The sequence below is a fragment of the Chrysemys picta genome, unplaced genomic scaffold (genome assembly GCF_011386835.1).
Source record: "Chrysemys picta bellii isolate R12L10 unplaced genomic scaffold, ASM1138683v2 scaf775, whole genome shotgun sequence".
Lineage (NCBI taxonomy): Eukaryota > Metazoa > Chordata > Testudines > Emydidae > Chrysemys > Chrysemys picta.
In genome coordinates this window covers 1-14507 of record NW_027053482.1, presented here as the reverse complement: position 1 = coordinate 14507, position 14507 = coordinate 1, and the positions used below count along the sequence as shown (strand labels likewise).

Genomic DNA, 14507 nt, shown 5'->3' with positions numbered 1-14507 from the left:
CCCCAAACCCCCTCCTGCACCCAGACTCCCTCCCAGAGCCCGCACTCAAACTTCCTCCCAGAGCCTGCACCCCAAACCCCTCCCACACCCAGACTCCCTCCCAGAGCCCGCACTCAAACTTCCTCCCAGAGCCTGCACCCCAAACCCCTCCCACACCCAGACTCCCTCCCAGAGCCCGCAGCTCCTGCTGCACCCCAGCCCCCTGCCTCAACTCAGAGCCTGCACCCAGCACCCAAACTCCATCTCAGAGCCTGCACCCCTCCCGCACTCAAACTTCCTCCCAGAGCCTGCACCCCAAACCCCCTCCCGCACCCAGACTCACTCCCAGAGCCTGCACTCCTCCTGCACCCAAACTCCCTCCCGCACCCAGATTTCCTCCCAGAGCCTGCACCCCAAATCCCCTCCCGCACCCAGACTCCCTCCCAGAGCCTGCACTCAAACTTCCTCCCAGAGCCTGCACCCCAAATCCCCTCCCGCACCCAGACTCCCTCCCAGAGCCTGCACTCAAACTTCCTCCCAGAGCCTGCACCCCAAATCCCCTCCCGCACCCAGACTCCCTCCCAGAGCCTGCACTCAAACTTCCTCCCAGAGCCTGCACCCCAAACCCCCTCCCACACCCAGACTCCCTCCCAGAGCCTGCGCTCAAACTTCCTCCCAGAGCCTCCACCCCAAAGCCCCTCCCGCACCCAGACTCCCTCCCAGAGCCTGCGCTCAAACTTCCTCCCAGAGCCTCCACCCCAAAGCCCCTCCCGCACCCAGACTCCCTCCCAGAGCCTGTGCTCAAACTTCCTCCCAGAGCCTCCACCCCAAACCCCCTCCCACACCCAGACTCCCTCCCAGAGTCTGTGCTCAAACTTCCTCCCAGAGCCTCCACCCCAAACCACTTCCCGCCCCCAGACTCCCTCCCAGAGCCTTAGGCAGGTGTAGGGGGAGGCGGGACTTGGACCCATTCTGAGCAATGCCAAAAATTATACAAACCTGGCGCCCCTGTGTGTATCCCCAGGGGTATGCGTATCCCTGATTGAGAACCACTGCTCTAGCAGATGGGTTCCCAACCTGGCGGGCACAGCCACCCTGCCCTTTCCTTATTGCCAAATGGGACAGGGTCTTGGCTAGTTTGGAAGGGGACTCTGGGAGGGTCCTAGTATAGGAAAGGGAGTGTCCATATGGGGAAGGTTGAACGCCTACTGCTCTAGTACTTTGGGTTGTTAGAAGCTGTCACAACGAGGTCTATACTATATAGGCTTGATCCAAAACCTATTGAAGCCAATGGAAGTCTTTCCATTGATTTCAATGGTCTTTGCGTCAGGCTGCAAGCCAGAAAGTATGGTGATGGTGTCGTAATCAGGACTTGGGTGCTGTATTTATGCTGGGATGTGTTGTAGGAGGGTATCACATAGAGTCACAGTCAAAGACCGAGTACTGTAACAGTCATTACTAATATTACTACATGGATCCCGCCACTGCTGATCTTTTAATGGTGACCCTTGCACCTCGGATGCCTGAGAAGTAGGTGTCTGACACCACTAAATGCACATCCTGACGTGCACGGCAGCACTCCTAGGTTGGCCACTGTAATGGTTTAACTAGTCCTCTTGCCTCACTGTGAGTGATATGGTTTCGCAGCAGAAGCCTCATCAGCCACTGGGGCCCTGTAATAGAAAGGAGTAAAACAGAGCCCCTGAGAAGCCGGAGAGGACCTGCAACCCCCAGACAGGGCTTTCTCTGGGCTCCAGTAGTTATCAGCCCCCCGTGGAATCAGGACGAGGCCTTTTGTAAATTACACTTTTCCCTGTATGCTTCAGCTCTTTGGAGTCTATTTCAACCCAAGAGAGAGGACAGATTTCATTCTGACTGTTATGGATGGCCTGACGAATCACTGCAACAATAACTGCCAGCCAACTGCAGAGGGATTGCTGTCTGCCATGGTGAACAGCGGTGGGACTAAGGTGGAGAAGGTATGGGGCACTGCTGCTGAGATGGACGGAAACTAGAATTCCCAGTGCTGGGAACAGTCATACGTTCAGAGAGTTTAAGGCCAGAAGGAACCATCAGATCTTCTAATCTGATTCCTGTGCATTGGAAAACATAATCCCAACTATACATACAAACGGAGGGGGTCTAAATCAGCTGTTACCACTCAAGGGTGGAGTCATCATGGACAATTCTCTGAAAACATCCACTCAGTGTGCAATGGCAGTCAAAAAGGCTACCAGAATGTTAGGAAGCATTAGGAAAGGGATAGATAATAAGACAGAAAATATCATATTGCCTCTGTATAAATCCATGGGATGCCCACACCTATAAATTCATGAATGGTGTGGAGAAAGTAAATAGGGAAGTTTTATTTATCCTTTCACACACACACACACACACACACACACACACACACACACACACACACACACACACACACACACACACACACACACACACACACACAGACACACACACACAAACCTGGGTTAATACAAACCTAAGGAAATATTTCTTCACACAACACAACTCGTAACTCATTGCCAGGGGATGTCGTGAAGGCCAAAAGTATAACCAGGTTCAAAAAAGAATTAGAGAAGTTCCTGGAGGACAGGTCCATCAATGGCTATTAGCCAAGGTGGTCAGGGGTGCAACACCGTGCACAGGGTGTCCCTACGCCTTCTGATTGAAACTGGGACTGGGTGACAGGGGATGGATCACTCGATAAATTGCCCTGTTCTGTTCATTTCTTCTGAAGCATCTGGCACCAGCAGAAGACAGGATACTGGGCTAGATGGACAATTGGTCTGACCCAGTATGGCCATTCTTATGTTACCTCTGTATTGTGCCTAGATAGGACTCATCTCCTTTGAGCCATTGATATGTGGTCTTTGCGACAATGCACCTTGTAAGGCTCTGAAATGAGCCCTGCCAATAATATAGGAAATTGTGACTTTTAGGCAAAACCTAGAGGCTAACTCTGATTCTCCAGGGATGCTGAGGTTCCCTCTTGCCCCGGCTGCAGGATGGGATGAGAGTCTTGTCCCGTCTCATCTAGTTCCCTCTCTCTCAGGCAGCAGACCTTGTGGCTGGGGTTTGCAGCCGGTTGGATTCAGTCCAGCAGCCCAGCTCCAGGACCCTGATGAAGAAGTTAGTGGCCCTGCTGGCTGGCGAGGCGGAGCATCTGGACAGTGATCTCATGCCTTCTGGACTATTCCTTCCCTACAGACAGGTACGAAATGCCTCCACTCTTCAGGCCTCGCGTGATCCTTTGAGGCCCTATATGAGAACCTCACCACTGAGCACATTGTTTGGTCTTACTAAGGCAAAGTATAAAGCACTGACTGTTGAGGACTGAATCTCCCCCCTCTACATGGGACAAATTACCTGCCCTCTCCTCCTGATGGCTCTTCTCTTTTCAGCCACAAACCACAGTGAGCGAAATCCGCCTGTCAGAGATTCCTCTCCCCCATTCCCTGAATGTGTCTCCCCATGTGCAAGGCAGGAGCTCTCATTCCCAGTCCCCCTCTCCCGGCCCCTGGGACTTGTTAGAGATCTGCCTGTGGGAGAGGTTCTCAAAAGCACAGTCCCCCACACCTACGGTCAGTGCTCATGGGTCCTGGAGCAGGGGGTGGATTTAAGTCTGTGTTCTTGAGTTCACTATCCCTTTGCTACTCCGGCTGGCAAGCGCAGAGCTCGTTCCGCTGTTCTCCTTCATCTGAACGTACAGATAGTGAGCCTAGGTGGAACGTTTGCTGTCTGAAGCACATTTGTGTTTGGGCAGGAAAAGTTGAGCAACAGTGATTACGCAAAGCGTGGTTTTATGATGGATGATCCCAAGCGGTGAGTTCCAAAAACAATCCATATCAGCAGGGCCGGCTCCAGGCACCAGCAAAACAAGCAGGTGCTTGGGGCGGCACATTTCTAGGGGCGGCATTCTGGAACCGGCCATTATAGGTGCTGACTCCGGGGCATGGGGAAAAAGTGCCCCCGCCACCCCAGCTCGCCGCCCCAGCTCGCCTCCACCTGCTTCCCTGAGCGCACCGCCGCCGCTCTGCTTCTCCCCCCTCCCTCCCAGGCTTGCCGCGCACGAAACAGCTGTTTCACACAGCAAGTCTGGGAGGGAGGAGAAGCCGAGCAGCAGGGCATTTGGGGGAGGCGGCGGTGGTGGAGCGGAGGTGAGCTGGAGTGGGGAGCGGTTCCTCTACCCCCCGTTACTTCCTGCGCCCCCCCACCCTAGCTCACCTCCGCTCCGCCTGCTCCCCTGAACGCGCCGCCGCTCTGCTTCTCCCGCCTCCCTCCCAGGCTTGCCACCTGTGAAACAGCTGTTTTGCGCAGCAAGGCTGGGAGGGAGGGAGGAGAAGCTGAGCGGGGGGCGCTCAGGGGAGGCGGAGGTGAGCTGGAGCGGGGAGTGGTTCCTCTACCCCCCGTTACTTCCTGCGCCCCCCGACCCTAGCTCACCTCCGCTCTGCCTGCTCCCCTGAACGCGCCGCTGCTCCGCTTCTCCCCCCTCCTTCGCCTGAGAGGGAGGGGGGAGAAGCAGAGCGGCAGTGCACCCGGGGGAGCAGGCGGAGCGGAGGTGAGCTAGGGTGGGAGGTCGCGGGGGCCCCCAGGAAGCAATGGGGGGGGGGAAATGTGGCACGCCCAGGGGAGGAGGCGGGGCTGGGGATTTGGGGAAGGGGTTTGGAAGGGGTGGAGTTGGGGCGGGGCTGGGGGAGGGGGGTACGAAAAAAAAAGTGGGGGCAGCCAACATTTTTTTTGCTCGAGGCGGCAAAAATCCTAGAGCCAGCCCTGCATATCAGAGGACTCCACTGAAACCCTCCCTCACACAGTTGTTGGCTGAGCGCTGCGGAGATCTGAGCCACGCTGCTGCATGCCCGCTCCCTTTTTTTTTTAAAGGGAATTTAATGCTGGTGAAAGGTGCCCCATTGACACCCTTGGACAATGAAGACCTCAGCTGCAGCCCAGGAAGTGACGATGAAGCTTCCTCCACACTGCCCCTAACAACACTCTGAGCTCATAGCTGGAGGGGCTGCCGACTAGGCAAGAAAGGCTCATTCAGCCTCCATGTCCCGTTCAATCCCTGAACCTACCAACAAGGGCCAAGTATGGTGGTTGACTCTGTAATGTGGACAGCGTGCACTGGGCACTGGTCCGAGACCCTTAGTTCATTTCATATAGGACATCTGCTGCCAGAGAAGCTGTATTAGCCATTAGCCATCAGCCTCTCGTTATTAGCCATCAGCCAGTAACCGGTCGTGACCAATTGAGGCCAGATTCACACTGGCAGCCTTGAGCTGAAATGCTCCATATCCTGTGCCAGTGATTCTCAATCTGAGGTCCATGGAGTCCTTGTTCATGCTCCACATTGAATTGCACAAGCTCTGGGGACTGGATTGCTGGGCAGGGTGTTGGCTCCACAGGAAGATTTCTCTTACAAAGAGATTACATTGGTGAAGAGGTTTAATACCTTTTCTCCTAAGCCATCTAGTCCCTCATGTTGCCGTATTTCTGAATTTCTAGCAATGCGGCCGAGCTATGGCAGTTCCTATCTGCTGACCCGGCCCTCGGAGGACAGGTGATGGAGAACCTGGTTGTGAAGCTGCAGAGTCACCACAGCTCTGAGCACCAAGCCTCTCACACGTCTGCTGCCGTAAGTCACTGTTCGAACATCCATAGCCCCATACAGTAAAATCTATCCTATGTCTCTGTCACACGGCACACTCACCGCCAACGCACCTGCTCATGCCAGGACATGATGTTGCAGGGCTTATTCCACACTGGTGTCCCCTTGTCCAGCCTCCTGGTTCTGCAACACTCCGCAGGTTCCATGGTCTGGCCCTCTGGCCACGTCACCTCTTCCAGGGTTAACAGAAAAGTCCAATATGGGAAAACCCAACATGTAGTAGCCTCTGTGCCAGGCCTTCAGCCCCCATCTGAGCCTCATCATTCTTGGTCTCTTAGTCCTGAGGTCGGTACTTTGCCTCTTGCTGGGGAACCCAGACCTGACCTCTGCTCTGGGTTCCAGCCCACGGACCCCATGATAGGCTGCTAAGGACTGTTCCTTCAATCCCTCACCACTTCCCTGAGCTGCTCCTCCCTTTTTCCTGCTTGTTAGCAACTCCCAGGGGTCTGCAGCTTCTGCTTTTCCCGCCCTGGATTTGTGGCTCCTTGTGACTTCTTCCCACCCAACTTCTGAGGAGCTTCTTCAAAGCTGTTCCCAGCCTCCCTGGCAGCAGCTGGGCTGTGTTTCAAACAGTCCTTCTGGTTTCCCTCCATAAGATAGGAGTCCCTGCCCCCTAGCCTTCCTCCTGGAGGTGGCATTTACTTCAGGCAGTCCCTCCACCTCTCCTGCAGGCAGGACTCCCCCAGTCTCCTCCTTTATGCTGGGTTGTAAGTTAGCCAACTATGGGGCCTTAGCCAGATTCTCCTGGTGGCCCTTTTTCCCCAGTCAGTCCTCAGGCTCAGAGGGTTCAGGCATAGGTGCTGGAACTGGGGGAACGGGGGTGCTGTAGCACCCCCTGGCTTGAAGCAGTTTCCATCATATACAGGGTTTACAGTTTGGTTCAATGGCTCTCAGCACCCCCACTACACAACGTGTTCCAGCACCCCTGGGTTCAGCCTTCTCCTGCTGGTGTTTCCTCTGCTAGGAGGGAGGAGGCAGCATGTATGCTGATCTCCTTCCTAAAGCTCATCCCGATTCACTGGGAGAGAGGGGAGTCCTGGCCCTCCCATTTTGCAAGGCTCCTTTTCCCAGGTCCTTACAGAAACATAACAGGAGTTCCTCCTGAGCACGACTTATTCCTTGGACCACTTCTTCCCTACCAGTATTTCTCAGCTCCTTACGTATATCAGACATCTCAAAATCTGACAGGGCCACGCCACGTGACAAGGATGGGCTGACCCCTAGCACCGCTACCTTTACAGGGACAGACTATCCCCTCCATTTTGGGGCTACTCCATAATGTCCTGACAAACCCTTGGGGGAGGGTTCCATTCATCGCATCCATGTTGGAGCTCTGAGAAACCCCTGTGACACTGTCTGCCCTGGTGCAGCTCAGGATAGGGTTGCAGGCTAATTCACTCAGATGCTAATAGAAATCAAAGGAGTGTCAAAAGCTATTGTAGTGTAATCAGGCAGTTCACCTGTGTGTTTGTTTAGTTCAAAGGAAAAGTTAAAGGAAACACTTATCTTTATAACCTGTTGATTGCTATTGTATTGTGTATATCCCTGTAATTAGTTAACCCTAGATCAAAAGTGTGCGTTGGTGTTAAAAGATGAGAATGAACTTGATGTGTAAAGTGTATGAAAACTAATGAAGGATTCTTGTTTGCTATTACATTACATTGGCATCGTGTATATCCCTGTAATTAAATTACCCATCAAACACAATTGGAGCCTTGGAAATGTAAATGAAGAAGACTGCTAACTTCAAAGCAAGGGCTACTGTGTTTGACAACGGGAATTCACAGACTAAGTCTGAATTTCCTACTCATCCAAACCCACTTGGATAAAGACACTGTTCAGATTGGTTTCTGGAAAAGCTATAAAATAGATGTCAAGGAATGATCCTGTATCTCTGACTGTTTGGACTCTTACAGGGAAGATGCCAAATGCAAAATGGAGATCCCCAGAAACATCTGGGTTCCTGAAAAGACTTTTAGGAAACCAAGAGATTACTACATCTCCGCTATCATTTGGGATTTACAAATTTTGACTCACCTGTTAATGTATTTTACCTCCTTTAACCTCTCAATAACTCTCATTTATTTTTCCTAGCTAATAAATCTTTAGTTAGTTTACTAGAGAATTGGCTGCCAGTGTTGTTTTTGGTGTGAGATCCAGAGTACCAATTGACCTAGGGTAAGTGACTGACGCTTTGGGGTTGGGAGTAACCTGATGTGGTGTGATTTTTGGTTTTAATAACCTTTAATCACAAAGTTCAGTTTGTCTGGGTGGCAAGATAGGCTGGAATGTCTAAGGGGACTGTCTGTGGTAAGACTGTCCTTGGTAAAACTGGTACTGTAATCCAGGAATGCACAATTGTTACTGGCTTTGTGAAATCCAGTTATAGAATATACTACTAGTTTGGGGTGCCTGCCCTGTTTTATGGCAGTCTGATCTAAGATTGGCACTCACAGTTGTGAACCACTCCAGAGAGCGTGACAATTGCCGTAGTCAGCACAGGAGTCACATGCCACAGGTCAATTGGGCTTAAAGATCATAACCCAACACTATTTAAAGTTTAAATTTGATATGGAAAGTTTTAAGGGTTAAAGATGAGTTACAATGGGTGAATCACAATCCTCTGAGAGTCTTGACTCAAAAGAACTTGAAAAAGCATGTAAAGAAAGGGGGCTATCTGTTAAGAAGAAAGCCGCAGAACACGAACTGAGAGATTTGCTCATGGACTTTGACCAAAAAGCAGGGTCTCAGCCCCCCTAGACCCCAGATGCAGAAGAAAAGGCCCCTCTGAGGCACTTGGAAGCCAAGAAACAATGCAAGCATGAAAGAATGACGGTGGAAGTCCAAATGAGGGAGAAGAAAGATGCCGAGGAAGCTGATGAAAGAGCCACTCTTCTCTTCATTAATTTATTCTCTCCCATTCTTAGTCCCATGAGGCATTACCCCCACCCCAAGCATGCTGTCTCTGCAGCCCCTGCAGGTCAGGAAGCTCTGCGAGATCCAAAATCAAAGCTAGGTCCCCTGTGTGGCAATGCAGCCTAGTGTCACCAGACTCCACAAGGCAAAGCCTTCAACCTGCCAGTGCCCGGCTTCCCCCGCCCTGCTGCTCAGGGCAGTTTAACTCGGTTTGTTTCTCCATGAATCAGGGGAGTTTCATAGCACATAAGCAGGAAGTCCTGAGAACTGATGCAGGAGGGAGTAGGATTTCCAAGTAAGTTTGTGTCTGTCTTGTTCCCTCTTCAGGCCACATGCGCTCTCTATGAGATGATCTCGGTGAGCAAGTCCAGAGATGCCACAACCCGCCTCTATCCTCAGCTGCTAATGGCTCTTCTTGTCGAAATCCATTTCAGCCTGGGACAGAGCATACCAGGGGATAAAGTCTCTGGAAGGGAAAGCAGCCGGCAGAGCCTCCACACCAGGTACTGCGCCTACTGGAAAGTCAACGGTCTAATTACATGGACAGTCATAGAGAAGTCATAGTTCTCTTCTCCAGCTCTCATGTGGCCCCTGCAGGTTTTCCATAACTCTCTAATTCTGAGGGAGTTAGCAGGCAGGGCTTAGGTTGCAAGGGTGTCTCTCAGTGGTAAATGACATACCGACCAATGCACTGCAGAGGAAGTAGAAAGACTATCCCAGCAGCTATGGGGAGAAATTAGTGGGAGCCAATTTGCCAGTGTGTCAAAGGAATGTGGGTCCGACACTAAAGGGCTGAAGTTCTCCTGTTCTGTGACATTGACATGTCCTAGTGCTGATGTGCAATTGTCTGTAGGATTTGCTCAGAACTCTTTCTCTTTCTTCATATTATTAAATTGTATTACTATAGTGCCTAGGAACCCCAGTCACGAACCTGTGCCTTCCTAAGCTCTATTTAAACCATTGGTGTGTCTTTCCACACACAAGTGAATCCGTCACTCCCTGACAGACCTACCATGAGGGGGCTCCTGGCACTCAGTCACGCTGGTGTGTTGTTTGAATCTAGCTCTGCAGTGGAGGCTATAAAGATGCTGCTTCTCTGTGTTGGCTGCCGTTCCGAGCTGACTGTTATGGAGAAGGAGCAAGGCTGGATCCTCCTACAAAGCCCCCAAGATCACCTCCGTGGGGTGAGCCTGCTGGCCAGGTAATACACAAGCGTTTTCCATGCAGTCAGTCCTGCTAGTGGGGGCAATTCCAGAATGAAACATTCCTCACTTCTGGGCTGCCATGTGGCCCCAAGCTGACCCCTCACCCCCTTGTTGCAGAATGTGCTTCTTCCCTTACTAACAAAGGTATTTCTGCTTTGTGTCACAGAGCCATGGTGCACTATGCTTGCCCTGAGACCACAAGGATGCTGCTGGACCTAGTGATCCCGCTCCTCGACAGAGGTGATAAGAAACACAGGCTGACCATGATGGCCTTCTTTGTAGAAGTAAGTTTCATTAGCTGATGAGAGCAATTGGGTTAGTTAGAGGCACATCACCAGGAATGAGGTGGCTCTATAGTCCATCGCTAGGTTGTCCTCCCCATTTCCACGGGTTCTGTCTGGCTAGTTCCTATTGACAGTTTTCAGGGATTGTCTCCTCATCTAACTCATTAAGGGATGGGGTTTAATTCTCTCCTCACCAGGAGTCCAATCCTGGGCCCATTGAGATCAATGGCAAAACTTCCACTGACTTCAGTGGGGTCAGGATTTCAACTCAGGGGTTTGATTTCTCAGTCCCAGCTTTCACGTTATCTCAGAGCGGCTTGTTCTGCTTCACAGGGTCACCACGAGGGGTTCGGCTGCTCTTGGCAAACCCCCAGATGCACAAGAGTCCGCCATACAAATGGTCACTGAACATTTTGTTGCCCTACATGTTCTCCTGGAGGGTAGAGCAGCTCTGCTAACGCCTATGGCTGAGTCTAGTGCTAACGGCCAGGAAGTCAGTGGGAGGACTGGGTGTCACACACAAAGTGGGGCTGATGTATAGCAATGGATGGTACAACATGGAGGTTATGATGCCTCTCCACAGAACCGACACACAAAGTTCTCCGGTAAGCACCCTGCTGCTGATTCGCTCTGTGTTGTTTTCAGCTTCTGCGTTACGAAGAGGCCAAGAAGCTCCCACATCCAGACACTTTGGACCGTCTCGAGGAGTGGACAAAACACCCCAGCCCAGTTTTCCGTTCACTTGGTCTAAGAGGACTCGGCATCCTGGCAACCCAACCAGGGAAGGTGAGAGCCCAGGCTTGGTTAACTGGAAAACGACGAGGTGGCTGTGACCCAGTGGACTGAGTTCTGGGCAGGCAGTGAGGCACAGTGTTCTGAGCCCACCTCTGCTGCTGGCTTGCTGACCCTCTCGGTGCCTCCATTTCCCCAGCAGGAACGGGGATCACAACGGCCCCTCAATGCAGATCTTTCCTCGGAGAGTATTTTAGATGGGATTTTACTGCTTGGATTTCAGGTGGACATTATCACTCTCCTAGGGCTATCACACGTCCGGGTTTCCCCGGACATGTCCGGCTTTTCGCTCTTTAAATAGCCTCTGGGGGGGGATTTCTAAAAATCTAAAAATGTCCGGGATTTCCCCCCAGTCGGCTATTTATCGACCGAAAAGCGGCTGACAGGGCGGCCGAGCGCCGCTCGCATTGGGGCCTCGGCAGCCAAAGCCCCTTCCCGGCTCCCCCCATCCCCTGCAGCCTTAGCACGCCGCCCGGCAGCGCTGGGGGGTGGGGCTGTGTGCCTATGAGGGAACGCGGTGGCAGGGCTGGCAGTGGCGGCCAGAGCCCCTCTCCCGCTTCCCCCCCTCCTCCACAGCCACAGCACGCCGCTCGGCAGCACTCGGGCGGGGCGCTCCTTGGGGCATGGAGCCAGACACCTGCTCTAAGCCGAGTGGCACGGTAAGGGGGCCGGGGAGTTGGAGAAGGGGGGCAGTCAGGGGACAGGGAGCGGGGCGGGGGTTTGGATGGGTCGGGAGTTCGGGGGGGCTGTCAGGGGGGTAGGGGTGTGGAGAGGGGTTGGGACAGTCAGGGACAGGGAGCGGGGGGGTTAGATGGGTCGGGGGTTCTGGGGGGGCTGTCAGGGGGCGGGAAGTGGGAGGGAGTGGCTAGGGGGCAGGGCTACCCCCCCCAATGGAGTGTCCTCTCTTTGAAAGTTCAGATATGGTAACCCTAATTCTCCCCCATGCAAATTACCCCAGCAGCATTCCTGTTCCTTCTTGGAGAGACCATTCCTGGTGCTGTCACAAAGGAAGACCTTGATTGGTCTAAAGACCTTAGCGAGCACACAGGGCACTGTCTCATCGCCCCCTCCAGTGGCAAGACCCAACATTGCAGCACTGCCTCAGTTTTCCCCTCCTCGGCTTGACTTCACAAATACCTCGTTCAATAACACCCTTATTCAGGCTCATTTATTAAGACAAACAAGCCTTTGAAGGCCAAAGATAAAACCCTCAGAATCAAACCTGACAGTGTCCAACGGACTAAAAATCAGAAACAGGATCTTCTGCCATTACCACATCTCCTCTTCTGAGCTCACACAACAAAGGTTCCACCCTGTCCTTAGTAAACATAAGAAAACTTAACTTTGGCCCCCTTCCTGGGCACCCCTTCTGCAAGCTTTTTGCCCCCAGGCTCTGCGGAGTTCTTTGTTCTCTTGGGGGAGGACTGCTTCCCAAGGCTTCCTCCCTGGAGGCCCTTTTCCCCCATCAGATTTCCCCTGCCTTCCCTCCCAGGGTACTCTAGGAGCCACTCCCCCCTGCTCCTGCTTCCCCTTCCTTCCTGACAGCCCAAAATAGTTCTCTCCTCCTCCGCTGCATCTGATTAATGCATGGAGCTGGCTGGCCCCAAAGTCTCTGGCCCTGAGAGAGGCAGAGCACTCTCTTAAAGAGTGTTTGTGACCCTGCCCCCAAATGATACTTCAATGCCTTGCACTATCAGGTCCAAGTTTCTCAAACTTTGCAGAGGGTTCAGCTCTCACCTAGGACTCCCCATGGGCCAGGTTTGATTTTTTCCCCAAGTTTCACCCTTTGGGGGATTGTCTGCATGGGAAAAGAAGGTGGCTAGAAGTTTTCGTTTGTTTGTTTGTAAGTGGAAAAACTGCCCTACAGCTCAGAGACGCAATCACCCCAGGAAAAAATCACAATTGACTGGGGAGACAGCATGGAACATTTCCATCCAAAAAGGGAATGTTTTTAGGAGCGTATCAAAAGGAGCAACTAGAATGGAAACTGTGTACCAGCCTTAACTATGGAGATTGCTGCCAGCATCTGCTATAATAATAATTAATAGCACGTAGAAAAGAGAGAAAAGCCCCGAAGCAAACCACAGCTTTGCCCACCCTACACCAGAACGACCCGGGATGGGGTTAGGATTCACTGATTGCCTCATCAGGCATCCCCATCGATTCTAAAGCACCACGCCTCCGACTGTGGAGACGGAGCTTCTCTCTGACTTGGTGCCATGGGGTAGAATAAACACAGCCCTGGCACTGTGGCGTGTACTCACTGGAGGGCTGGGAGATCTGATGAGCCCCCCGCATGTGTGTGTGTGTAGGTGGAACAAGTCAAGGCCCTGCTGCCTGCCATCCTTTGGGGCTCGGATGAGATGGATGATGGGAGTATTCTGGAGGCCATCTCAGCTGTTCAGAACCTTCTGCAGAGCCTGGATGGGAGTGAGCTCACCAGCGTGGCCAGGAAGCTAATCCCCTTACTCGATGCTGTAAGTCAGGGGCTCTTGACCTGCCCATCCCCAGCCAGGCAGTGTTGTGACTCTGGAGTCGTAGTGGTGGCATATCTGACCTGATCAGTTCCGAGCCATTGCCTGGGCCTCAGGCATTGGTGACACCTTGGTCTCTCGTGTTCGCTGTGTGTGGCATGCAACCGTTTGGTCTCCTGAGGACTGATATGCTTTAATCTAACTCAAGTTAACATGCTCAATGTAGTGGTCATGGGGTGAAATGTAATGTCCTGTGCTTTGGAGTCTAGATGAATGAATGACCCTTAAATGCTATGAAACGATGAAAGTGTTGAACCCATTAAAGAAACCCTCCAAAGAGCCCTTCACTGTGGATGGAGTCAGCACTTACAGGAGGCCTCCAGGGAAATTTAGGAACCACTGTCCTAACCTGTGTTGTCTGCCCCTCCACCCAAACCTTTCTGCAAATGGGTGCCCTCTTGGTGGGCAGACCATGGAGTTATTAGTCAGACTGGCCCCTATCTGTGGTTTGCATTGTGCCGAGCTCACCCTGTAAGGAGAGTGTGAAGCTCCCTCAGTGAGATCCCCTCATGGTTGTGTGTCCATCACAGGTGAGACCCCAGGTGCGCTCTGCTGCCATCATGCTCTTTACAGAGTTGCTTAACACAGTGAAGAGGAGGCAGAAGCCCCTGCTGCAGGAGGAAGTGACCCGCAGCCTGGTCCCACTGCTCCTTCACTTACAGGACGAGGACCCTGACGTGGGCAAGGTGAGTCCCGCTGCCATGTGCTCCCTGGTGCAGCAGGCCCTGACTGCTCCAGCTCTCCTGCTAGATCTGTCTCCAGAGCCGCCTCCCAAAAGTGAAAAATCTCAGCCCTACCTGCTTACCCAAGCAAGTTCCCTGGCCTTCAATGGACACACAAGTGGAGATGTTTTATGGCTCCCAGCAGCCACTTCCTAAGTCACTGAACTGCAGCCACCATGAAGATCAAACGCCAGGAGCCTCCACTAATAGGAACAAAGAGACACCAAGGGTCAGCAGGATACCATGTGACCCCCACATTCCTTTCCCTCATTGATCATTTCAGCTGGCTTTTCACTGCAGAGTGACCACAGATTCCAGCTCTTCTCATGATGCAAACTCTCCTTGTCCCATCTTGTGTTGCAGAGGTGTCAGAAAGCCTTGGCTGGGTGTTT

General features: G+C 52.6%; 1 protein-coding gene across 1 annotated transcript; it reads left to right on the top strand.

The window, feature by feature from the left end:
* The first annotated feature begins 5503 nt into the window (after positions 1–5503).
* On the top strand, positions 5504–11056 carry LOC135979334 (maestro heat-like repeat-containing protein family member 7). Its single transcript, XM_065579746.1, has 5 exons — positions 5504–5629; positions 8906–9081; positions 9642–9779; positions 9950–10067; positions 10713–11056. The coding sequence occupies exons 1-5, from the start codon at positions 5558–5560 to the stop codon at positions 10911–10913; spliced, it is 705 nt and encodes a 234-aa protein (XP_065435818.1). The 5' UTR covers positions 5504–5557; the 3' UTR covers positions 10914–11056.
* Positions 11057–14507: the final 3451 nt, after the last annotated feature.